This window comes from Microcaecilia unicolor, chromosome 7 (assembly GCF_901765095.1).
Source record: "Microcaecilia unicolor chromosome 7, aMicUni1.1, whole genome shotgun sequence".
In the NCBI taxonomy this organism is placed as follows: domain Eukaryota; kingdom Metazoa; phylum Chordata; class Amphibia; order Gymnophiona; family Siphonopidae; genus Microcaecilia; species Microcaecilia unicolor.
The window spans coordinates 175,071,719-175,098,665 of NC_044037.1; the positions used below are offsets into that span (position 1 = coordinate 175,071,719).

The window sequence follows — 26,947 nt, forward strand, 5'->3', positions numbered from 1 at the left end:
AAGTAGGACAGGGAGAAGAAGTTAACGGTTAGGGCTGAGGAGGCTTAGTCTCCCCATGCCTCTTATATGGGGCGCCTCTGGCTGATATGTTATGATATTGTTGCTGACTGATAAACTTAAAAAGTTTTTCTATAAAATTGGAAACATTTTTTACTGGGTGACCAACTGAATGAGGGATGTGTGCTAGATGTAATCTACTTGGATTTCAGCAAAGCCTTTAATACGGTCCCCCAGAGAAGACTTGTGAATAAGCTGAAAGGGCTGAACTTAGGACCGAAAGTGGTGAACTGGATAGGAAACTGGTTGACTGACAGGTAGCAGAGCGTGCTGGTAAACGGAATCTGCTCAGAGAAGAGGAAGGTGAGCAGTGGCGTTCCTCAGGGGTTGGTGCTGGGGCCTATTCTGTTTAATATACTTGTGAGAGATATTGCTTAAGGGTTGGAAGGAAAGGTTTTTTCTTTTTGCGGATGACACGTAGATAGCCAATAGAGTGGATACCCTGGAGGGAGTAAAACAATGAGAAGGGATCTCCAAAAGTTAGAAGAATGGTCGAGGGTCTGGCAGTTAAAATTTAATGGCAAGAAGTGCAGAAATCCAAAAGAGAGATATCAAATAGGAGGGGAGAGATTAGTAAGCTTGACTCAAGAGAGAGACCTTGGGGTGTTGATGTCAGAGGATATAACGGTGAAGAAACAATGTGACAAGGCGACGGTGGTGGCCAGAAGGATGCTAGGCTGCATAGAGAGGGGTATAATCAGCAGAAGAAAGGAGGTGTTGATGCCCCTCTACAAGTCGTTGGTGAAGCCCCCACTTGGAGTATTCTGTTCAGTTTTGGAGGCCGTATCTTGCTAAAGATGTAAAAAGACTGGAAGCTGTGCAAAGAAAAGCTACAAAAATGGTACAGGATTTGCGTTGCAAACCGTACGAGGAGACTTGCTGACCTGAACATGTATACCTTGGTGGAAAGGAGAAACAGGGGTGACATGATACAGATGTTCAAATATTTGAAAGGAATTAATCATCAAATGAACCTTTTCTGGAGACGGGAAAGTGATAGAACTAGAGGACATGAATTGAGGTTGAAGGGGGGCAGACTCAGGCCCTACCTGTTACATTTGTGGAGGAAAAAGCGAGCTCTCCAAAACCCACCACAAACCCACTGTACCCACATATAGGTGCCCCCTTCACCCGTAGGGGCTATGGTAGTCCTGTACAGTTGTGGGTAGTGGGTTTTGGGGGGGCTCAGCACACAAGGTAAGGGAGCTATGTTCCTGGGAGCATTTTATGAAGTCCACTGCAGTGCCCCCTAGGGTGCGCGGTTGGTGTCCTGGCATGTCAGGGGGACCAGTGCACTAGAAATGCTTGCTCTTCCCACATCCCAATGGCTTGCATTTGGACGTTTTTGACTTGGATGTCTTTGGTTTCGAAAATCTCCGAAAGTCAAAGACGCCCAAATTCAGGGATGTCCAAATTTAAGGATGTCCTTGGATTTGGACATCTCTGATGGTATTTTCGAAACGAAAGATAAACGTCCTTTTTCGAAAATACGGTTTTCCCCACCCCCGGATTTGGACATTTTACAAAGACGTCCAAATCGCAACTTGGATGTTTCTTTCAAAAATGCCCTCCACGTATGTTACTATGTTAATTTAACAGTTCTATTTAGATTGCCATATTTAATATTATATTTTTGTCCTTAATCATTGTTGCACATTTGGCTACAGATGGACAGTTGTTTTTTCACTTTCCTATGGATTACCACATGGAGCAATTATGGGCAGGGAGGGTAATTTGATAATGTGTACCTAAAGGCTAAAGATTTGGCGTTCCTGAAATACAAAAAAACTCAAGAAGAGGAGCATGGAGAGGAATAACGGATGAAACTGAAAGAAGCCAAGAGAGAGATACGTCTGGCGAAGAACAAATGGCTAGAAAGGTAAGGAGGGGTGACAAAAATTTCTTCAGGTATATTAGTGAAAGGAGGAAGACTAAAAAGGGAATTGTGAGACTGAAAGATGCTACGAATCGCTATGTAGATAATGATGAAGAAAAAGCAAATTTGCTAAATAGATACTTTTGTTCTGTTTTCATAGAAGAAAATCTTGGAGAAGGACCGCGATTGACTGGCAAAAGCACGAATTAGAATGGAGTAGATAGAGCACCATTCACTGAAGAGAGTGTGTATGAACAACTTGAAAATCTAAAGGTGGACAAAGCCGTGGGACCGGATGTAACATAGTAGATGATGGCAGAAAAAGACCTGCACGGTCCATCCAGTCTGCCCAACAAGACAAACATATGTGTATACCATACCTTGATTTGTACCTGCCTTATTCAGGGCACAGACCGTACAAGTCTGCCCAGCAGTACTTCCCGCATCCCAACCACCAGTCCCGCCTCTCATCACCGGCTCTGGCACAGACCGTATAAGTCTGCCCTCCTCTATCCTCACCTCCCAACCACCCACCCCTCTTCCCCCCATCTGCTCCGCCACCCAATTTTGGCTAAGCTTCTGAGGATGGATATTGAGGGAGCTCAGAGAGGTTCTGGCGGGTCCTCTTAAAGATTTGTTTAATAAATCCTTGGAGATGGGAGAGGTTCCGTGGGATTGGAGAACGGTGGACGTAGTTCCTCTTCACAAAAGTGGTGATAGGGAAGAAGCTGGAAACTACAGGCCGGTAAGCCTCACTTCGGTTATTGGAAAAGTAATGGAAGTGACACTGAAGGAAAGGATAGTGAATTTCCTGGAAGACAATAAGTTGCAAGATCTGAGACAACATGGTTTTACCAAAGGGAAATCGTGCCAAATGAATCTCATTGAATTCTTTGACTGGGTGACCGGAGAATTGAATCAGGGATGTGCTATAGACATAATCTACTTAGATTTCAGCAAAGCTTTTGACACGGTTCCCCACAGGAGGCTCTTGAATAAACTTGACAGGCTGAAGATAGGACCCGACATGGTGAACTGGATTAGGAACTGGTGGACCGACAGACGCCAGAGGATGGTGGTTAATGGAATTCGCTGGGAGGAGGGAAAAGTGAGTAGTGGAGTGCCTCGGGGATCAATGCTGGGGCCGATTCTGTTCAATATATTTGAGAGTGACATTGCCGAAGGGTTAGAAGGTAAAGTTTGCCTTTTTGCGGATGATACTAAAATTTGTAACAGAGTGGACACCCAGGAGGGAGTTGAAAACCTGAAAAAGGATCTGTGGAAGCTAGAAGAATGGTCTAAGGTTTGGCAATTAAAATTCAATGCGAAGAAATGCAAAGCGATGCACTTAGGGAGTAGAAATCCACGGGAGACGTATGTGTTATGCGGTGAGAGTCTGATATGTACGAACGGGGAGAGGGATCTTGGGGTGATAGTATCTGAGGATCTGAAGGTGACGAAACAGTGTGACAAGGCAGTGGCCGTAGCTAGAAGGTTGCTAGGCTGTACAGAGAGAGTTGTGACCAGCAGAAGAAAAGAGGTTTTAATGCCCCTGTATAAGTAGTTGGTGAGGCCCCACCTGGAGTATTGTGTTCAGTTTTGGAGGCCGTATCTTGCTAAGGATGTAAAAAGAATTGAAGCGGTACAATGAAAAGCTACGAGAATGGTATGAGATTTGCGTTACAAGACGTATGAGGAGAGACTTGCGGACCTGAACATGTATACCCTGGAGGAAAGGAGAAACTGGGGTGATATGATACAGATGTTCAAATATTTGAAACGTATTAATCCACAAACGAACCTTTTCTGGAGATGGGAAGGCGGTAGAACTAGAGGACATGGAATGAAATTGAAGGGGGGCAGACTCAAGAAAAATGTCAGGAAGTATTTTTTCATGGAGAGAGTGGTGGATACTTGGAATGCCCTCCCGTGTGAGGTGGTGGAGATGAAAACGGTAACGGAATTCAAACACGTGTGGGATAAACATAAAGGAATCCTGTTCAGAAGGAATGGATCCTCAGAAGCTTAGCCGAGATTGGGTGGCAGAGCCGGTGGTGGGAGGCGGGGCTAGTGCTGGGCAGACTTCTACGGTCTGTGCCCTGAAAATGGCAGAATCAAATCAAGGTAAGGTATACACAAAAAGTAGCACATATGAATTTATCTTGTTGGGCAGACTGGATGAACCGTGCAGGTCTTTTTCTGCCATCATCTACTAAGTTACTATGTTTTTACTATGTAACTTGTGCAGCAGATAGTCTCATAAGTTACTTTAGTTTTCTAAGGAAAAGCATATGTACGCGTTCCTTTTGAAAATTAGCCCATGGAAAGTACATGCTTTTTGCCATGCATAATTTCGCAAGTTTATTTTGCATGGATACACATAAGTCCAAACATCACCTCAACATTGTCCCTGGGAATGCCTCTGCCCAGGACTGAGAAAGGTATGCATATACAGGGGCAATTTTAGAAAAAGGAATTTCTGCATGGAAATGTCTTCTAAAATTATCCCCTCATTTGGTGTTTGATTTTCTTTCATTTCAACATATCTAATTAAGCAACTGTAGGATAATTTGAGACTCATTTTCAAAGCACTTAGATTTACAAAGTTCCTTAGGTTACTATGGGGCTCATTTTTGAAAGAGAAAAACATCAAAAAAGTAGCATAAAGCAGCATTTGGATCTTTTTATCACAAAAATGTCCAAATCCGTATTTTCAAAACCTGTATTGCAGACGTTTATCTATGCAATTCATCTGCAGTTCATCCAAATCACAAGGGGGCATGTCGGGGGCAGGATTAGGGCATTCCTAACACTTGGAAATTTTACAGCCTTAATGGAACAAAATGAAAACGTCTAGGGCTGAAACTTCAACGTTTTGGTTTTTAGAACAAATAAGGCACAAAAAGGTGCTCTAAATGACCAGATGACCACTGAAGGGAATCAAGGATGACCTCACCTTACTCTCCCAGTGGTTTCTGACCCCTTCCCACCCCCCCAAAATGTGAATACAAATATTACTTACCAGCCTCTATGACAGCTTCAGATGTAATGGCCAGGTCTATTAGAGCAGCATGCAGGTCCTTGGAGTAGTCTAGAGGTCAGTGAAGTACACTGTAGACAGGTAGACCCAGGCCCCGTATCTCCCCCTACATGTTACACTTGTGGTGAAATACTGTGAGCCCTTCCAAACTCACCAGAAACCTACTGTACCCACATATAGATGCCCCCTTCACCCATAAGGGCTATTTAGTGGTGTACAGTTGGGGGCAGTGGGTTTTGGGTAGGTTTTAAGGGCTCAGCAGACAAGATAAGGGAGCAATGGTGAGATGTGTACCTAGGAGCATTTATATGAAGTCCACTGTACTGTCCCCTAGGGTGCCCCACTGCTTTCCTGGGATTTCAAGGGAATCAGAATACTAAAAATGAAGACCCCTCCTATATCACAATGGCTTGCTTTTCTACAGTTTGCCTTTGGACATTTTTTTTTTTTTTTTCGAAAATGGCCCAAAAAGATACACGTTTTGAGCACAAAACATCTAGAAAATAGTAATTTTCAGAAAAAAAAACGATAAATGTTTTTCTGTTTCAAAAATTGCTATATTCTCCACTTCAATTTTGGACATTTTGAGCAAAACGTCCAAAGTTGGACTTAGATGTCATATCGAAAATACCCCTCCATGTAACTTTGTAAGTCTAAGTGCTTTTAAAATACCCCCCTTTTATACTTTAGAACAGTGAAATACCTGAATTGATTCTTTCTTGTTCCAAGTCAATGTCTCCAAAGATGAAATGTATTTTTTCCATTGCATGAGTTTTGTTGGAGGAGCCATGTAGCCCATTCTGTAAGATGCTTTTTGCAAACTTGCTTCTCAAAGAGTCTGGCATAGTCTTCTGTGCCTCTGCAGGGTCTGCAGGACCCATTAGTTTCCTCCATTCTTCTACTGCATTCTCTTTACTTAGAATCATCATATAACACGGGCCTCTGGAAAGAAGATACAATCAGTATCATAAACATGAGGAGATGTGATTGCAGCTGAATATGGGGCTCATTTTTGAAACAAAAAAACATCAAAAAAGTGGCATTTGGATTGTTTTATTTGCCAAAACATCCAAATGCTATGTTCAAAATCCATTTTTAAGACGTTTTTCTATGCAGTCCGTCAGCAGTACAGCCAAATCACAAGGGGGCGTGTTAGGGATGGGATTAGTGTGTTCCTAACACTTAGATGTTTTTCTGCCTTAATGGAACAGAACAAAACAAAAAGTCCAGGGCTACAATTCAGATGTTTTGGTCTACACCTGTTTTTATCACAACTAATAAATGAAAAGGTGCCCTAAATAACCAGATGACCACTGGAGAGATTAAGGCATGACCCTTCCTTACCCCCCCCAGTGGTCACTGACCCCCCCCCCCCCCCCCCCCCCCCAAAGATGTGAAAGAAACAGTGCATACCAGCCTCTATGCATGGGCGTAGTTTGACTGTTTCATTTGAAGGGGCAAAGGATGGGGCGGGGGATATTAGCATATTCATTTGCATATATATATATACACACACACAAATGAATATGCTAATATGGAGGAAGGAAGGAAGGGAGAGCTGGCTTTTTTGGGAATAACCATAATGAATATGTATGAGATATCTTATACATATACATTATGGTTATTCCTAAAAAAAAGCCAGCTCTTTCTCCCTTCCTTCCTTCTTTCCTCCTTACCCAGCACTCCCTCTTCCTCTCCAGTAGTATTTCCCCACCCCCTTTCCCACACCATGCCAGTGTAGACCTTAGAAATGCATAAGCTCTATATGTAGATCCTTTAAGAGGTAGTGTGTCATGATTTAGGCTCTAAAACCTTTTCTGATGTTTATTTATTTATTGCATTTGTATCCCACATTTTCCCACCTATTTGCAGGCTCAATGTGGCTTACAGAGTTTTGTTATGTCATAATCATTACAAGATGTCAAATTGGTGCCACCTCAGTAAGGCTAACACACAATCTCTCCACTGCAAAACACTATACACAAACTTGTGCAAAAACACACTCATAACCTTACCAAACCATAACAGCACTAATTCCAAGTACAGGATGAGCTACAACCTTATGAGTGGAAAGGCAGCACTGTAATTACACTGGGCTCTAAAACACCAGTACTCTACCTAATGAAAAAAAATCCAAAAAGGGCTACAAATACTACACACTAGCAGAATACTGCACCTTGATCACACATGAAAAACACATGACAACAGATGTAACACAAGGAGCTAGAAATAAAAAAATATGAAGGCAAAATACTGAACTGGAAAGTTACTTCAAGAAGTTAGACTCGGCATGCAGCAATACTAGAAAAATAGAAACTTACATGCAAAATATCACAGATGCACATTTCCAAAAGCTGACATATTCCAATTAATAAATTCTGAATAAAATAATTTTTCCTACCTTTATTGTCTGAGCATTTGGTTTTTCTATTCGCTTTGGTCCCAGTGCTTTCTGTTTTAGGCAGTGTCTTCTTTCCATTTGATATTTTTTCACTCACCATGTCCACCAGCCTCCTGTGTCCTTATGCCTTCTGTCTACCATCTGTAGCCCTGCCCCTATCCTTCCTCGAGTTTCAGTATCTGCCCTTAAAAGTGTTCCGATCCAGCCCTTAAATTCAGCAATTTTCCCTCCATCCATATCCTGCATTTCTCCTCACTCCCCCTCCCCTCCATCCATGTGCATCTACTTCCTCTGTCTTCCCTCCCCTCCATCCATGTCCAGCATTTCTCCTCTCTCCCTTCCCCTCCATCCATGTGCATCTCCTTCCTTTGTCTTTCCTTCCCTCCTTGTCCAACATTTCTCCTCTCTTAACTGCCCTCCACTCCATCCATGTCCAGCATTTCTCCTTTGTTCCCGCCCCTCCATCCATGTGCATCTCCTTCCTGACTTCCCTTCCACCCATCCATGTCCAGCAACTCTCCATTCTCCCCTGCGGCCCTGCCCTCTCCTCCATCCACCCATATCCAGCAAAATTCCTCTCTCCCCTGCCCCCATTCATCCATTCATGTCCAGCAATTTTCCTCTCCCCTGCCCTCCCCTCCATCCATCCATGTCCAGCAATTCTCCTCTCCCCTGCCCTCCCCTCCATCCATCCATGTCCAGCAACTCTCCATTCTCCCCTGCCCTCTCCTCCAACCATCCATATCCAGCAAATTTCCTCTCTCACCTGCCCCCTCCATCCATGTCCAGCAATTCTCCTCTCTCCACCCATATCCAGCAAAATTCCTCTCTCCCCTGCCCCCATTCATCCATCCGAGCAGGGACTGTCTTTCTTCTATGTTTGTGCAGCGCTGCGTATGCCTTGTAGCACTATAGAAATGCTAAATAGTAGTAGTAGTAGCATGTTGTGATAACGTCACATCCAGGATAGTTGGATTAAGGCAGTTTCAGTCTGAAATACAAGTCCCAGAAGGCATTGCAGGCAAGGAGCCAGAGGGTGAGATGACGAGCCCGGACTGGACTCCTAGCTGCAATCGGGGAAGACATGGGTGTAAGCTGGCAGGTTGTGTAGAGTGGCTGCCACTAGGCGGAAAGAGAGATAGGAAACCCTGTGTGCAGGAGCTCATCATTGGTCTCATTAGTCTAATGCTTAACTCAGCTGGTATGGGTGTGGGAAAGCTAATGGAAGGAGAATGATTAGTTGTGGTAGCTGAAGCCAGGGATTGATTAGGCAGGTGGGAAGGCGTCCCAGGAGTTCAGTTCAGGAGAGAGAAGCAGAAGGAGAAAAGCAGTTGCAGGCTGAAAACCCTTGGGCAGGGTGGTCCCTAAAGTATTTGCAGGCTGAAAACCCTTGGGCAGGGAGGTCCCTAAAGTACTGAAGCAGGCTGAAATTCCTTGGGTAGAGGGAGTCCCTAAAGTATTGAACTCTCCTGAAGGTAAAGAGGATAGAAGGTAGAAACTGCTGCTTGGTGATTGAACTGTGATGATGAACTGAAAGAACTGTTTGTCTTGGGAATTGAACTACGGTTTATTGTGCACTGGATAAAGATCCCAGACTGGAGCTGACTGTAAGCCTGTATTGAATCCTGGTATGTGCTGATAGCCTGCTGCTAAAAGGGGACTGTTGGCCACACATTTTCAGGTAGCTTATATGTGCTTAAGATTGAAGGTGAATGCTGCTGTTGGAACTGTGTATTAGAAACCTGCATGGAATAAAAGTCCTTAAGATTGAAGTTACTGGTGGACATCTATTTCTTCATTGTACCGGGAGCCTGTGGCTGGAGGAGATTGTTCTATCCTTGGCTGCACAAGAAAGGTAACTAGTTACAAAGTCCAGCAATTCTCCTCTCCCTTGCCCTCCCCTCCATCCATCCATATTCAGTAACCCTCCATTCTCCCCTGTCCTCTCCTCCATCCACCCATATCCAGCAAAATTCCTCTCCCCTGCCCCCATTCATCCATGTCCAGAAATTCTCCTCTCCCCTCCATCCATCCATGTTCAGCAACTCTCCATTCTCCCCTGCCCTCTCCTCCATCCACCCGTATCCAGCAAAATTCCTCTCCCCTGCCCCCATTCATCCATCCATGTCCAGCAGTTCTCCTCTCTCCCCTGCCCTCCCCTCATGTCCAGCAACTCTCCATTCTCTCCCCCTGCCCTCCCCTCCTCTATGTCCAGCAATCTCTTCCCTCCCCTCCCATCCATGTTCAGCGATTCTCCCTGCCATCCCTCAGCTCCCCGACAGCCCTCCTCTCGGTTCCTTCCCGCCCCCCTCCCCACGCGTTTAACCCTTTCATTTTCAGTGGCAGTGAAGAAGAAAGCACTGCAGGCTCGCCTCCAGCTTCTCCCTTCCCTCACAGTGTCCCACCCTCGTGGAAACAGGAAATACATCATTGCAGAAGGCGGGACACTGTGTGAGGGAAAGAAAAAGCTGGAGGCGAGCCTGCAGTGCTTTCTTCTTCACTGCCGTCACCGCCATTGAAAATAAAAGGGTTAAACGCGTGGGGGGGGGGGGGGGGGGAGAAGGATCGGAGAGGAGGGCTATTGGTCGGGGAGCTGAGGGCAGGAAGGAGAGACAGCTGCCTGCAGCGTTGCGCTGGCCCTGTGTTTGGGGGGACAATGCCCCCCCTTGCATCCCCCCAAACTACGCCCATGCCTCTATGACAGCTTCAGATGTTATGGCCAGTCCTATTAGAACAGCAAGCAGGTCCCTGGAGTAGCCTAGTGGTCAGTGCAGTATATTGTAGAGAAAGGGACCCAGGCCCATCTTTCTCTCTAATTAGTATACTTCTGGTGGAATGTGTGAGCCCTCCAAAACCCACCAAAAACCTACTGTACCCACATATAGGTGACACCTGCAGACAAAGACTATCATACATAATTCGCCAGTTCATTTGGCGAGCTCGGGGAGCTCGTATTAGCCATGTTAAACTTATTTTATCTGGGGGGAAAAGGGGGTTCTGAATCTTCCTGATCTCCGCTCCTACAACGTTGCGACCCTTATGTGTTGGGTTTGTGAGGGGCAGGGGCTTCCCTCCAAATTTGCGCATCAAGCATTTTGAGAAGTGGTGTCACCTTTTCACTTTTATGAATCTTCTTCATCTGCAGCCTGGGGGTGCTTGGGGGAGGACCAAGACTCTATAACCATTCTTTCGCTCTTTGCGTCAGGCCTAAAAATGGTGGGGGCTAAGGTGGGAGGGCAAGTAAGAATGTCCCCCTTTCTCCAATTTGTTGGTAATTCAGCTTTCTCCCCTGGACTGACTTCCCCAAGATTTAAGACTGGTATGGTAGCAGTTGCGCAGCTGTGGGGGATTTCATTCAGGTGAACGGGGGATAACTTCCTTCTTTTGATCAGGTTTAGACCTGCTGGGATCTGCCTAATTCTCACTTTTTACAGTACATACAGGCCAGGCATTACTGTGCATACTTAATGCACTTGTCACACACATCGTTAATGTGGACTGTTGCTGACAGGACGTTTCTGGAGGTTTCTTATAAAAAATACACACTCTCCAATTGCTATAGTACTGTTAGAGTGCGTTCAAGTTCCATATATCTTATCTAGCTGGCCCATGAGTGGTCCAGGGATCTTGGTAAGGATATTCTTCTGGGGGATCTTGAGCTCCTCTTTCTGCAACTTTGGTCTTGAGTTAAGAATGCTGACTTACAAGAAGTTCAATTCAAGTTGCTACACAGATCCTATGTTACCAGGGAAAGGGGGATGAGACTTCACATGTGGCAGGATGATGATTGTGAGCGATGTGTGGCTGGCAGGGGTACCTGACTCCACAGTTTCTTAGAATATTATAAGTTAACAGATCTCTGGAGTGGAGTCCTGTGTACTCTGGAATCCACTGTTGGCCGCATTACTTGGACGCATTCTTTATTACTGCTGGGTAAAGATTTGACTTTAAGAAACTCTGGGGTGCCCGATTTGGGTATCCAATTTATTTATCTCACAGTCTTGCTGGTGATCTGAGTGGTATTGTGTGGGGTCTACTCCCCCTAGCTATGCAGAATGGCAGAATCACATGTACTGTATGAGTTGGGAGTGTGTGAACTTAAGGATACATTTACGAGAGTTAAACCTGAATGGACCTATTACAAGAATCTTTAGCATACTTTTCATAATCTCTATAGTAGAGAGAGTTGTGCTGTGTCTGCTTCTTCTTCTTTGGGTACTTGAATACTGTAGCTCTGTGAAATGTTCTTCACTAGGCAGTGGGTTCTCTGCCCTACCGGGCGTTTAGGGCTTCCATTTGTCTCTTCTTCTTTTCTTCATATTTGAGTTTGGCATCTGATTCGACTGATGTGTGGTGCGTGTGTTTGCATGTCTGTGTGTAGCTAGGTTTGTTTAAGTGATAGGCTGTGAGACTTGTTCGGTTGGGAGACTGGGTTATTTTGGATCAAATGTGGAAGAAGCTGGAGGTTTTTTTCTGGACAACTTGTATATTGGCCAATTTGAATTTGACCAGTTCAGATGCATATTTTTGTTCCTGGTTTCACTGTGCAGGCACTTGATTGTATTATCACGTTATGCCATTGATTTAATTTGTCTTTTTCTCCAATGTTCTTTCTTTAATAGATACATTTTTTTAAAAAAGGTTACTGTAGTGATGTACAGTTGGGTACAGTAGTTTAATGGTGGATTTTAGAGGGCTCAGCCTACAATATAAAGGGGTAACAGTGAGATGTATACCTAGAACCTTGTAATGAAGTCCACTGCTTTCCTGGGATGTCTGTGTGGCCAGTCTACTAAGAATGCTGGCTCCTCCTACATCCCTAAGGCTCAATTTTGTGCATTTTTCAATTGGATGTTTTATTTTTCAAAAACGATCCAAAAAGATAGACACACTGAGCACCATGTCTAGCAAATGGCCATTTTGGAAAAAAAAAGATATTTTTCAGGTTCGAAAATGGCCATGTTCGCTACTGGATTTTTGGACATTTTTCACAAAACATTCAAAGTTGGATTTAGACATCATATTGAGAATGCCCCTCTACACCATTCAGCTGCAAGTGGTATTGCTATCGAATTAGGTTAATGAGAAAAAATCTGCATTTTGGGAAACTTTTAGGTCAATTTTCACATCAATTTCTGCAGATGAAAACTCATGTGCATTTTTTCAAGCAAATTTCTACCTGCACAAAAAGCTGCAACTAACTATGGAGCCTTTTTACTAAAGCTTAGCGTACGCTAAATGCTAAGAAGCCCATAGGTATAAAATCTGCTTCTTCACACTTAGCGTATGCTAATTTTGTTAGCACTTGCTAAGCTTTAGTAAAAGGGTCCTTTTGTGTATTTTGTATCCATGACAATTTATAAAGGGAAATAGGACTTGATATACTGCCTTTCTGAGGTTTTTGCAACTACATTCAAAGCGGTTTACATATATTCAGGTACTTATTTTGTACCAGGGGCAATGGAGGGTTAAGTGACTTGCCGAGAGTCACAAGAAGCTGTAGTGGGAATTGAACTCAGTTCCCCAGGATCAAAGTCCACTGCACTAACCACAGAATTCTGGCTTGTATTCTTTGCCCTAATACAAGCAGATTGAAAATTGCCCTCAATATATGAAACTGATGTGTGCATAAGAACTAAATGCCAAGAAAAAAATTAATTGCCCCAAGCTTGCAGTCTGTTCAGGACAATACTTAAGCCTAATAATAATACTTACTGGCACATATAATTTATAAGCTGGTCAAAAAATGGTTTTCCCCTGTGCTCTTTGTAGAACTCTTCAGCCATTTCTCGATTTAGACATGTTTCTTTAACTTTGGAAATGGTGAATCCTGCACTTTGGATTTTTTCCAGTATTTCATCTGTAGAAGTAATAAACAATATGTTTTAAAAGTAAGCAGCAAATAAACAACTTTATTTTTGTAGGCAAGGAAAATAATATTAGGGGACCCTTTTACTAAGCTGTGGTAAGCACTAACACGTGCTTACCGCAGGTTAAAATCTACTACCATGGGGCGCACTCAGGCGTCTCTTAGTAGTTTTGTGTTTGGCAGTGCTACCCACACACTAAAAAATAGAAAATATGGGACTTCCGGTGGAGCTGCCGGCCAAGATGGCCGCAACTCTGTGAGCTCCACGAGTCCCCGATTGTGGACCCCCACATAGCGCGCTCCCGATACTGAGCTGCGCGATTGAAATCGGCCCGGGAGTCCGCTAAAACCGGGAGGCATGCGCGCATAATAAAAAAGCCCGATAATCCAGCGAGCAAGAGCCGCGAAAAAGAATGCCGAGACTGCCCACCCCTCCCCCACAGGAAAATGCATGCACCCGATACCAGAGGAGCAGAACCGGAGAACGGCGAAATAAGAGCCCGTGCTGAGGGTGATGAACGGCGCTCTGCATTACCTGTAGATCCGGTGGTGGCACGAATCCAGGCAAGTAGAGATCCAGGGGAGGGGAGCAAAACGAGACAAAGAGACGCTGGCAGCCATTACAGGAAGTGAGGGGCTCTGAGCTGCAATCGAGAGACAACTGAAAGACTCAGAAAAAAAAAAAAAAGAATTGCAAGCTGCCAACATAAACTGTAGAGGGAAGGAGCCTGGCAGAAAACCATACCTCAGAGAGGCTTAAACTGCACATCTTCCTCTCTTCTGCAGTGCCTCAGCAAACTCTCTAATACAGCCCTGAGAGTACAGGATATTACAGTTGGTAGAAGGGATCCACAACCTGCAACAGCATTCTAACCTATCAGGAGTAATAACAGGTCCTCAACCCAACAGTGCCATCTTTAATACATTTGTATGGCGGCTCGAGGATCAAAAAAGGAGGCGGAGAAATCCAGAGGAGGGGGACTGAAGATGGCCGACAAGAGCTCTCCCCCATCCCCGTCAGAGAAGTCTGCATGGACCTCGGAAATAGTTGCAGAAGTGAAAACTGCAGTGGAAGAGGCCATGAGCCACCAACTGCAACAAATAATTGATAAGCTAGACGGAATGGACCAGAAGTTTACAAACTTTACTGCAGATTTGCAGGAGGTACAGCAAAGACTAGGCGATGTAGAAACTAAGGCACAGGACTCAACAACAGATATTGAACACCTTAAGAAAGCAGTGACATCACTGGAAGATAAAGTGGATGATTTGGAGAACCGTTCTCGAAGGAACAACCTTAGACTGGTCGGAGTACCTGAATCGATAAAAGATGCTGAACTGCGGGGTTTCTTAGAACCTTGGCTTTCTAAAACATTGTTGAGTCAAAGTACCGCGGGCCCAGTAAAGATAGAACGAGCTCATCGGCTGGGTCCCAGGAGAGCTCTCAACGATAGGCCGAGGGTAGTAATACTCAGACTGCTCCACTATCACCATAAGATGGAAATACTAGCTGCTCTCAGGAATGGAGGGAAGCTAGAAATGGAAGGGCAACGGATTATGTGTTTCCAGGACTATTCCACTAAAGTGTCCCTTCAACGCAAACAATTTTCCCGGATCTGCGGAAAGCTCCACAGCCTACAAATACGGTTCAGCCTATTATACCCGGCAAAGCTACGAGTACAACACAATGGAACTGTACAATTTTATGAAAATGTGGATGCAGCCCAAGCATTCGTGGATCAGCTAGAACGTGAAAGGCCGAGCACCTCCAAGACGTGATGCAAAACACTAAAAATACTCCAGGTCCAGTTATGGAGTCCGGAAGCACAGAGGAGATAATGTGCAATGCTCCGGAATACTGTAAATGATGTTTGAATGCTTTAGATACTTAAGTTAAATGTTGACAATAATGTTGATTAGTATACGCAAAGGGAGAACGTGCATAGCTCAAGAATGCTTTAAATGATATTTAAATGCTTAGGGCCATCAAGTTAAGTGTTGATGTTAATGCCGTTAAATATGTGTAAAGGGAGAGAAAACACACTGCAGCGAGTTTGAGGGGGTCCTCGATCGGATACACGGAAGTAGAGCACCTATGGTGCCAGCAAGAAGTAGGTGGGGGCTGGAAGGGGAGGGGTGGGTAGGGAAGGGGGGGGGTAGCACTGTTAAATTGGGGATGGATTAGGGTACTGCATAGGGACCAAAATGCTCATAAAGGATGCACTTGGGGGTGGCGCAGGCTGGGACGCCCACCCAGGGAAGACACACGACTTGAAAAAGCACCAACAGAGGAATAGACTACATACAGACCATGGTTAGGCTAGTCACATGGAATGTGGGAGGCATCAACTCACCCATAAAAAGAACAAAAATCCTACAACATTTGCAGAGACACCATATAGACATAGCTCTATTGCAAGAGACGCACCTCAGCCCAGAGGAACATGCAAAATTAAAAACATGGTGGGTGGGGGAATGTATCTCTGCCGGGGCACAAGGAAAAAAAGGAGGAGTGGCAGTGTTACTCCGTAAAGGAGTGGCGGCCTCGGTACGCCCATTAGCAGCAGACCCTGGAGGTAGATTTGTATTAATGGAAATAGAAGTTTCCGGTCAGAAGCTGCTCATTTGTAATGTATATGCTCCCAATCAATATGACAGACATTTTTATAACCAGGTGATGCGCCACCTGAGTTCTTACCCGGGAGAACATGTCCTGGTGGGTGGGGATTTTAACACGGTGTGGGATGCCTCCATAGATAGCTCACAGGGACAGAGGAGAGACACGGTGGCCTCCAACAAAGGCCTGAAAAAGTTGGGACAGACATTAGACCTAATAGATGTATGGAGAGTGTTACACCCCACTGAGCGGGACTATACACATCACGCACGAGCGCATGAGTCCCAGGCTAGAATAGATTACATACTCCTATCAGAAGAGATGCTTGAGAGGGTAAAGGATGTGTCTATTGGCCCTTACACGATTACTGACCATGCTTGGGTATACTTAGAGTGGGAGCTGGGAATAAACCAACACAAGGGGAGCTCTTGGCAATTTCCCTTAGACCTAGCAGGAGATGACATCTTCAGAGCTAAACTAAAAGAACGCTGGGAGGAATATGAAAGCTTGAATCAACAACACATAGGAGATCCAGTTCTGTTTTGGGACGCGGCAAAAGCAGTGATAAGGGGAGAAATAATCAGTTATTATCACCACATTAGAAAGACGCGAAATAGAGAAATATTGCGTTTAAGTAAATTAGTGTGTAAGGCACGCCAGACATATGGAAGGACACATCTAGAAGCCCACCGCAGCAACCTTTTAGAAGCCCAAGCCTCATTGAATATGCTTCTACACCAAAGGGCCTCTAAGTCCCACTTATACTACAAATTCCAGCTACACCGCTTTGGAAACAAAGCAGGGCGCCTTCTGGCACGCCTAGCTAACCCGAGAGGGAATAAAAGACAAGTATTGCAAATCAGAGGGCCCCAGGGGTCAATAGAACGTGCAGCTGATAAAATCTGTGAGACCTTTGCAAAATTCTATAGTGAACTGTATGCGCAGCCAAGGGAACAGGTCATGCCGGGATCCCTGTACTTAGATAATTTAGATCTTCCAACTCTTAGTCAACGAGATAAGGATAAGTTGAACCAACCAATTACAGCCGAAGAGGCATTACTGGCTATTAGGCAGGGTACCCCTTTTAAGGCGCCTGGTCCCGATGGCATGCGCATAGAATTTTATAAAATGATGGGAGAGTTCATTGCACCGACCCCCACCAAATATTTTAATACAATGGTGGATGCGGAACGCGTGCCGGAGGTTTTGTCTGTAGCGCAAATAGTGGTGCTCCCAAAACCAGGTAGAGACCCGCAACAACCAGAATCATATCGCCCCATATCACTTCTTAATGTGGAAATTAAATTATTAGCTAAACTTATGGCCAATCGAATGAAAAAAGTACTACCCCAGCTAGTGCACGAAGCGCAAGTTGGATTCGTGGAGGGCAGAGTTATAGCTAAGAATCTAAGGAAAATAATCGGAGCATTGGAGACGAGACGGAAGAAAGACACCCCCTCTTTACTTATAAGCTTTGATGCAGAAAAGGCTTTTGATAAAGTGTATTGGCCATTTATGTTCTCCACACTAGAAAAATATGGGTTTGATAGTAGATTCCTGTCAGCGGTCCGGGCTCTCTATTGCAATCCAAAAGCACGGGTGAAAGTTAATGGGATGGAATCAGAGGAGTTCCCAATATGCCGAGGAACTCGGCAAGGGTGCCCATTATCCCCGTTACTCTTTGTCTTGTCACTGGACCCGCTGATTCGAGATATAATGGCTAGCCCAACAGTGCAAGGTGTCCGAGTGGGTCGGACCATATTTAAATTAGCGGCCTTTGCGGACGACCTATTGGTATTGTTGACGGAACCCCGGACGTCTTTTGCGGACCTCATGGAATTGATGGAAGAATACGGTGACTATGCAGGATTTTTTTTTTTTGTTACATTTGTACCCCGCGCTTTCCCACTCATGGCAGGCTCAATGCGGAAGGCAATGGAGGGTTAAGTGACTTGCCCAGAGTCACAAGGAGCTGCCTGTGCCTGAAGTGGGAATCGAACTCAGTTCCTCAGTTCCCCAGGACCAAAGTCCACCACCCTAACCACTAGGCCACTAAGTCGGAGGCCTTAGCTTCCTCAGCAACAGTGAAATCACTATGGGATCAAAGTTTTCCACTAAGCTGGGCGGAAGGATCTTTTAAATACTTAGGGATAAAATTGACTATGGAATTGGAGAAATTGCATGACTTAAACATTACCACTTTGTTAGAAGGGACAAGAACCAAACTAGAAGGGTGGGATGGCCTACCATTGTCCTTGAGGGGCAGGATAAATCTAATCCAAATGGTGATATTTCCTAAGTGGTTATACCTCATGCAAACGCTCCCCATTTGATTACGCCGAAAAGACCTGGCGAAACTCACAAAACTTATCAGTAGATTCTGTTGGGGAAAAAAGAAGCCCAAGATACAGTTTAAAGCGTTACTGGGAGGATGGCACCGAGGGGGGATGGGATTGCCTGATATAGCCTTATACAACCAGGCCTGCCTGCTGAGACATATAGGAGATTGGATAGGCCAATCAAATATATTTACACCAATAGAGGTGGAGCGAGAATATTTTGCCCCCTATGATGTTCTAACCCTCCTACATCTCGATCAGAGACAGGTTCCGACCCAGTTCAGACGGTGTCGGCTGTTACAACCCATGCGCATGGCTTGGAGAAGGCTGGCTACCAACATGGGGGGCATGCCGACAACGTCGGAACTGTTAGCACTCAGAGGAAACCCGAATTTTGAGCCAGGGCAGAGTAATGCCACATTTATAAGATGGGGAAATAAAGGAATCACAAGGGTGGAGGACCTGATGGGACCAGAAGGGAACATCCTAACATATGAGGAATTACAAGATAAGATAGGGAATACTTGGGGAGACCGCTTTGCCTATGCTCAGGTCAAGCATTACATTCTACATCTAAACCAGCATGCCCTAAGACGGAAACTTGGACATCTGGTCAGCACATTTTTCCAAAACCTAGAGATAACGGGAATGACAGTTTCCACTTTATACAGAGCGCTTGTGTCCCACTGCCCCCAAAATAACTTGGGATATATCATACAAAGATGGGAAAGAGATTCGGGGAGGTCATTAAGAGGATGGGACATTGGGGTAACATTGAGGCGCATACCGTCACTCACCATAGATGAGAGATTAAGAGAGTGTGGGTACAGGGTGGTCATGAGGGCATATATGTTAGGGCAACAATGGGGACATATGAGGGCCTCAAGTGATACTAGGTGTGTAAAATGCAATCAAGCCCCACACAACTTATTTCACGCTTTCTGGGGCTGCCCAAAGGTACGTGCCTTTTGGAGACAAATCCAGAGTTATCTAACTAGAATAACACAGGTCCCAGTAGGTGGGACCTGGGATCATTATGTCTTAGACACACAAGCAGCTTTCGCGACCCAGGCGAAAGGAAATAGAATTTGGTGTCGCAAGGTATGTTTAGTGGCTAGAAAGACTATTCTACAGAAGTGGATAGACCCGGATCCACCGGTGTATTGGCACTGGAGGAACCAGATACATGAGTTGGCCACCTGGGAAGCCAGAGAGGCGAAGGGAGCCCCGAAAAGGAAAAAACAGTTCATGTCCATATGGGGCCAATATATACAAGGAATTAGTCCACGGGGGCGAAGTTTGCTCCTCAGTCTATTGTGAAATGCCTTGGCAGTATACATGGTATGTACGTTTAAACCCACTATCCCCAGTATTGATTGGCTTACACAGAAACAAGGGGGGAGGGAGGATGGAAGAGAGGGGAGGGAGGAGGGGGGGGAAAGTACATAAAAAGTTGATGATGGTCTGTTTACTACTTATATGTGAAGATCTATCATACCGTTGCAGTTTTATATTTTATGGTATTTGTTACACCATGTTATTTCATCATCAATAAAACCGTTGAAACATAATTATAATAAATCGTTGAAATATAAACAGTTGTAAGGAGGGGAGGGGGGGGGCGGGGGGGGGGGGGGAGAAAATGGAAAAAAAGTGATTGACGAGGTTGAACATGTTTTTGGAATGTTGATTTGTATACTGATCCATGTTGTATGAATACTCCAAGCTGAATTGTATTATGCATATCGTCAATAAAACAGTTTAAACATAAAAAATAGAAAATATTTTTTAGCGCTGGGGGCGTATTTAGGGGGTGGAGAGTAGGCATTCCCAGTGCTAATCGGTTAGTACAGCTGCTAACCAATTAGTTTTTGGTTAGCAAAGGAGCCCTTACTGCCTAGTAAATAGGTAGCGGTAAGGGCTCCTGTGCTAATGGCCACGTGCTAATTGGGAAATTAGCACGTACCTATTAATACAGAAAACGGAAAATGCGGCCATTTTACAGCCATGCTAAAAGTGGCCTCAGTGCACAGAAAAGCCCTATGCTACTGATACAGCAGGCCACTTTATAGCACAGCTTAGTAAAGGACCCCTTGGTATTTTAAAATATGTACATCAAGAGGGAGATTCAAGATGGCGATCTAGCAGGACGTGCGACTAAGACGCTCCCGAGGTTTACTTTGAAAGTACCTTTTTCCACAGGAATCATGCCGAAAAGGAAAGGGAAGCCGAGGGGACCACCCCTCCCGAAGCAGATCCCTTCCTTGCCTGGGCAGCAGTCTCTGTCAGCATTTTTGGTCTCCACTCCAACTGCGGGCGTTTCTATTAGCGGGGAAAGGAAAAGCCCTGCTCAGGAGAGCGATTTTTTGCTCAGCCCGCTGGGACCGTTGACCCCGACGCCTCCGCATGCACCCGGAAGCGCTGTTCCGACCGCCGAAGGTAGAGCGGAGTCGAAGGGGTGGTGCGCTCCTGGGGTAATTGCGAAGCCTGATACACTCTTAGGGCTGGCTCAGGGAACCCAGCGAATGCCCGGAACAACAGTGGGGGAAACCGTGGAGGAACCGCCTTCAACAACTACACAAGAAGAAATTACTTCTTGTGCTCTGGCAATGCAGCCCCTGGTTAAACCCCAAGAGGTTTCACTGGAGACGATATGGACGGCTCTGGAATCTCTTCACAAGGTTTGTACCTCATTTATTACAGTCTCCTTGAAAAATGCAACGCAGATAAACTCTTTAAAAAGTCAAACTGAAGGGCTGTTGAGAAAGCAAACTGACTTGGAAGGACAAATAGGAAAAATTTCTCAACATCAAGCCTTAACTTCAGGGGACCGAATATTAATCCATAGGAAACTAGAGAACCTTGAAAATCAATCAGGAAACCTGAATGTAAGATTGCTAAATTTTCCGAAATCTAAATTTGTCACTCCCAAGGATATGTTTGCAAAATTCTTGAAAGAGGTATTTAAATACCCAGAGCAATCTTTACCCCCACTACAAAAAATTCATTACCTGGAAATAAAAATTTCCCCACAACAGGATATTTCTAAAGTTAATTCACCTGAGAAGCTGGATTTAACTAATCTATTGGAGCAATCAATGGATAATACAGAGACTAGAGCAACCTTGATAGTAACATTTGTTTTCTTACAAGATAAAGAATCTTTAATGAGACTTTACTTTAAAAACATTCATCCGGATTTTAAAGGAAGCAAGGTCTCTATATTCCCAGATATTGCAAGATGGACGCAACAGAGGCAAAAGAAATTCCTGGACATGAAACAGGAATCTCTTGTTACTGGGGCGGTTTTCCAGCTACGATTTCCATGTAAATGCATGTTGATAATCAAGGAGGAAAAATACATATTCTTTGAACCTGAACAATTGCGGTCCTTCCTTGATAAGAAGAAGAACCAGGCTTCAATCCAAACATTGAATCCTGAGAATATTTAGGAACCGCTGCTAGTACTCCTTTAACCTACTTATTGTTTTGCTAACTTCCTTTGGCTTATAAACCATCTTGAATCTCACATCCTTATTAGTGGACTATAATTCCATTTCTCAAGGCTAATATTATTGTAATAATGATTTTTATGTGTTTCATTTGGATGTTTGAAATGGATGTATCAATTCAAAGAGAATTATCTTTGTTTAAATTTGAAATTAATAAAGAGATTTAAAATAAAAATAAAATATGTACATCAAAAGGAGTAGCAGTAGCAATAAACAATGATCACAACATCCTCGATCGGAGACACGGAGGTTGTGCACCTTAGGTGCCCAGTAGGAGTAGGGGGACACAGAGGTTGGGAGGGGCAGGGATGGGATCAGAGGGGGGATACAGTAAGAAGACATAACTTCATGGTCAGGAAGAAGAAGGACATAAGTAGTTGGGTACGGGAAACTATGGGAACACTGCCACATAGAATGCTAATAAGAAGAAAGCGAGGGGGGTACTGGCTGGGATGCCCCCATTGCTTATTAAATGCAGGTATCAACTTGATGTACAATATGAAAATGATTTTAGGTAATGGCACTTAAGATAGTGACTTGGAACGTGGGTGGCATCTCCTCGCCGATCAAAAGACAGAAGATACTCCAGACACTCCATAAACAAAAAGTAGGAATAGCCTTACTTCAAGAGACACATTTGAATGCTAAAGAACATGCGAAACTAAGCAAGTGGTGGGTGGGAGCTTATTATGAGTCCCCGGCACAGGGCAAAAAAGCGGGAGTTATAATATTAATCAAGAAAGGGATTCAAGTCCATACTCATAAGATTGTGGCAGACACAGAGGGAAGATATGTACTAGTGCATTTAACGATAGAGCGACAACCAATAGTCTTGTGTAATGTATATGCCCCCAATACATATAATAAAGCCTTAAAAACTTATGCAACATCTAACAAGTTTTGAAGGAATTCCCATGCTGGTAGGAGGGGACTTTAATGCAGTGGCTGATTCAAAATTGGATAGGTCGCATGGGGGGAAGAGAGGGTCGGGGTCGGATTAGAGAGGAATAACTATGTTAAGTGAGGTCCTTGATTTAGTGGATGTGTGGCGGACTGTACACCCATTGGAACGGGATTATACCCATTTGTCTCGTGCACATGCTACCCTGTCACCTATAGACTATATTTTACTTTCACGCTCTTTATTCGCGAGGATTCGGGAGGCGGAAATAGGTCCTATAAAAATATCCGATCACGCGATAGTACAAGCCATCTTGGACCCTCCCGGACCCGTGTCTGGCCAAGTTCAAGTCCTACTTGTTTGTATAACGATAAAATATTTTTGGGATATATAACCCAAAAATATAAACATTTTCAAGAAACTAATCAGGAGCATAGGGGCACCCCAATTCTATATTGGGATACGGCAAAAGCTGTATTACGGGGAGAGATCATACCATACACGAGTCATCAAAACAAGGTAAGGGAGAGGGAGTTGCTCAGATTGGAAAAAGAAGTAACAAGAGTAAGGAAAGAATATGGGCGCCATCATAATTTGCAACTAAAAGCCCAACTATTAGAAATGCAGCAGGCCTTAAATGAAAGGCTTCATCAAAAGGCCCAAAAGAACTATGCTTATTATAGATATCAACTCTATAAATATGCAAACAAAAGCAGCAGGATGCTAGCACAGTTGTCAAAACCTAAGCAGGGGCCCAACAAAATAGACGCTCTGTATGCCTCTAGCGGGGCACTGGAGAATAAGGATGTTCAAATCAATAAAATCATGTTAGAATATTACACGAGTTTGTACTCACCCCCTAATCCATCGCCGCTGGAAAGTGAGATGTATCTAAGTGGACAAGATATTGTCCGAGTGGAACCAGAGAGTCTAGCCATGTTAAATGCTACCATAACAGCAGACGAAGTATCGTGGGCAATACAACAAGGACCCCTTGGAAAGGCCCCGGGCCCCAATGGTTATAGAGGGGAATTTTATAAATTGCTTAAAGAGGAGGTGGTACAGCCGCTAACAGACATGTTTAATGCCATAGTGCAGGAACAACAAATGCCCCCATCCCTAAGGCTTGCACAAATTATAGTATTACCAAAGCCGGGACGAGATACGAAGAAGCCAGAATCTTATAGGCCGATTTCACTTTTAAATTATGAAGCCAAATTATATGCAAAAGTCCTAGCGAACCGCCTAGCACGAATACTACCAGACATTATTGAGGAGTCTCAAGTAGGCTTTGTGCAGGGCAGAAACATTACAAAAAATGTTAGGAAGATACTTACAACATTGGAGGTAGCTTCAATCAGGCAATACCATCTGTGTTAGTCAGCTTCGATGCCGAAAAGGCATTCGACAGAGTGGTATGGGACTTTTTATTTGGGACATTAGAAGCCTATGGAATAAGTGGGTTTTTTCAGGAGGCAATACGGGCGTTATACTATCTTCCCCAGGCCCAGATGTGGGTTAATGGAATACTATCTGCCCCCTTCTCCATACACCGGGGCACCAGACAGGGATGTCCGTTGTCACCCCTATTGTTTGTATTAACATTAGACCCCTTAATCAGAGATGTTCAAAGGTCACCTGATATACGGGGGGTCATGGTAGGAGCAGATATGTTCAAGATCGCAGCATTTGCTGATGACTTACTAGCCCATCTAACTTATCCAGGAACCTCGCTGCCAGCTCTATTAGAATGTATGGCAGAATATGGAGATTTTTCTGGCTTTAAGTTAAACCTGGAGAAGTCAGAGGCATTGCAGGGTGAGGCGAACCATGAAGAGAAATGGCAGGGACACATCCCATTGAAATGGGCAGATGGGTCCTTTCGTTACCTGGGTGTACAGTTGTCTATGGATACCTCAAAATTGTACCAACTGAACATAGAGAAGTTGCTGCAGGATACAGGACACTCTCTTGAACAGTGGAGCCATCTACCCTTGTCTCTCATAGGTAGAATCAATTTGTTTAAAATGCTCATATTCCCATGATGGCTCTACATATTACAAGTTATGCCAATATACTTATTAAGCAGGGATATACGAAAATTATATAGGATTTGTAGGAAATTCCTTTGGGGTGGGAAGAAGTCCAAATAGCGCTTAGAATACCTCTTTGACAACTGGGTGCGGGGAGGCTTGGGACTCCCCAATATACGAAGTTATAACCAGGCCTGTCTTATGCGCCACCTTCGAGATTGGCTATTAGATACCAATCACTTCACCCCGATTAGATGGGAGCAGGCATTGTATAAACCTTGGCATGTAAACTTTCTTTTGCAAGCCAATTCAAATAGCCTACCGTTAGCATGTAAGAAAAGCTTTTTGCTACGACCTTTAAGACAAGTTTGGCAATACCTAATGAAAGCTTGGAATCAGAACCCAAATGTTAGTGATCAGTTGCCTATTCGAGGAAATGGGGACTTCCAACCCGGAATGGAAGCAGGGATCATTAAAAATTGGTCGGAAAAGGGAATCACATTAGTTGAACACTTAGTCAATGAGGATGGAAAGTTATACACATTTCAAGACTTGCAACAGAGGCTTTCCCTTACCAACAAAGACTATTATGCTTATAGACAATTACATCACTATTGGTTTAGTTTAGACCAAGAGGCCTTGGGAACAAAACTGGGTCAAAAGCTCCGAGACTTCTTAAAGGGGGGTGAATATGATCAGGTTTCGATATCTAGTTTACATAAAGCACTGCTGCTGCTTTGCCCCCCCCCCCCCCCCCCCCCCCCCCCGTAATTATGAAGCACTTAAAGAGGCATGGAGCAAAGAACTAGGTTACAAATTGAAGGGAATAAATTTTGCAAAATTGATAACAGATATCCCAAAGCAGGTGGGGGGGGGGGGGGGCGGAATTGCAGGAGAGTCAATACAGGATAATACACAGGAGATACATGACACAAACACAAGCAGCAAGGGCAGGGTGGACACCTGACGCTCAATGTCCTAAATGTAACAGGGGACGGAATACCTTTATGCATGCATTTTGGAGCTGTGATAGAATTAAAATATTTTGGAAGGCGGTGCATAACTATTTTGAAAACATTACTGATCAAAGAATAATCCCATCTTGGAGAGCAGTACTTTTAAATAGAAGGGCAGCTTATGGGATCTCCGATAGGAATTTGGAACTATTATTATGCAAAGCACATGCTGTGGGAAAGAAATGTATACTCAGGCACTGGATGCAGGAGGAATCACCCTCTTTTTGGTATTGGAGGAATAAATTTCATGAGCTGATGTTATGGGAGGCCAGGGAAGCTCAGGATTCTCCAAAGAAAAGAAAGCGGTTTGTTTCTATTTGGAATAAATATTTGCAAATTATTTCCCATAAAGCGAGAAGTGCAGTGTTAAATAAATTTTCTACACATTAAGAAGGAGAAGGAAGAGTCATGAGGGAGAGGGAGTCTCAGGGTATCTTTGGGGGGGGGGGGGGGTGAGTCTGGACAAGGAATACAATAGACAGAGAGGATAATGGTATATGGAGCTTTAAGAAGCACCAGTAAGGCAGTGAACCTTTACCAACACATTAAATATAGGAAAATGAAGAGGATGGCTATGACTAGACCATGAACGGATTATGAATGAGCATGGAGTATTTAAAAAGATGAGGGGGGGAGGGGATGAGTGGGAGGGGAGGGGGGAATAATAGTAATAAGGGGTTCAATCACGGAATAATGTAAGGTGTTACTATTGGAATTACAGTTTGAGTTTAATGTAACAAGCTGACTATTGTTTCCTTCAGTGTACATGGCAAAAGTGAAGGTAGTAAGGGGGGAGGGGGGTAAGATAGGGTACTGTTATAAAAACAAAAACTGATGATAGCAACTTAAGATTAATGTACATAAGAACAATAGCTTTACAATTTGTTATGTATGTACTCTAATGGATGTGTTACCAGGTGGAATCATCAATAAAAATGTTGACACATAAACAATGATCACAACATAAAAAGAAAGGGTATTCTTCACGAAAGCCCAGACTACCTGCATGCCTTCTATAAAAAACAAATGACCCCCCCCCCCCCCCCCCCCATATGTTGCACTTTAGCTTTCCCTCAACTTCTTCATAACTAGGGACTCTGTGTACTTATATCCCATGCTTTATTAAATTCTGTTACAATTCTGGTCTCTTACTACTTTTAGGAGTTCATTCCATGTATCCATCACCTTTCCCATGAAGAAAACGTTTCCTGATGTTGCCTTTATACCATGATCTCTTGTTCTAGGGCAGTGGTTCCCAAACCTGTCTTGGAGGATTCCCAAGCAGC

General features: G+C 44.1%; 1 protein-coding gene across 1 annotated transcript in view; it reads right to left on the reverse strand.

Moving 5' to 3' along the window:
- The window catches only part of NME9 (NME/NM23 family member 9), a 330,355-nt gene that overhangs the window by 48,010 nt on the left and 255,398 nt on the right, over nucleotides 1-26,947 (reverse strand). The window contains exons 14-15 of the mRNA XM_030210834.1: nucleotides 13,090-13,234; nucleotides 5,677-5,915 (exon numbers count right to left, since the gene is read on the reverse strand). Of these exons, the coding sequence (XP_030066694.1) occupies nucleotides 5,677-5,915; nucleotides 13,090-13,234 (384 nt within the window). The remainder of the gene's footprint in view (nucleotides 1-5,676; nucleotides 5,916-13,089; nucleotides 13,235-26,947) is intronic.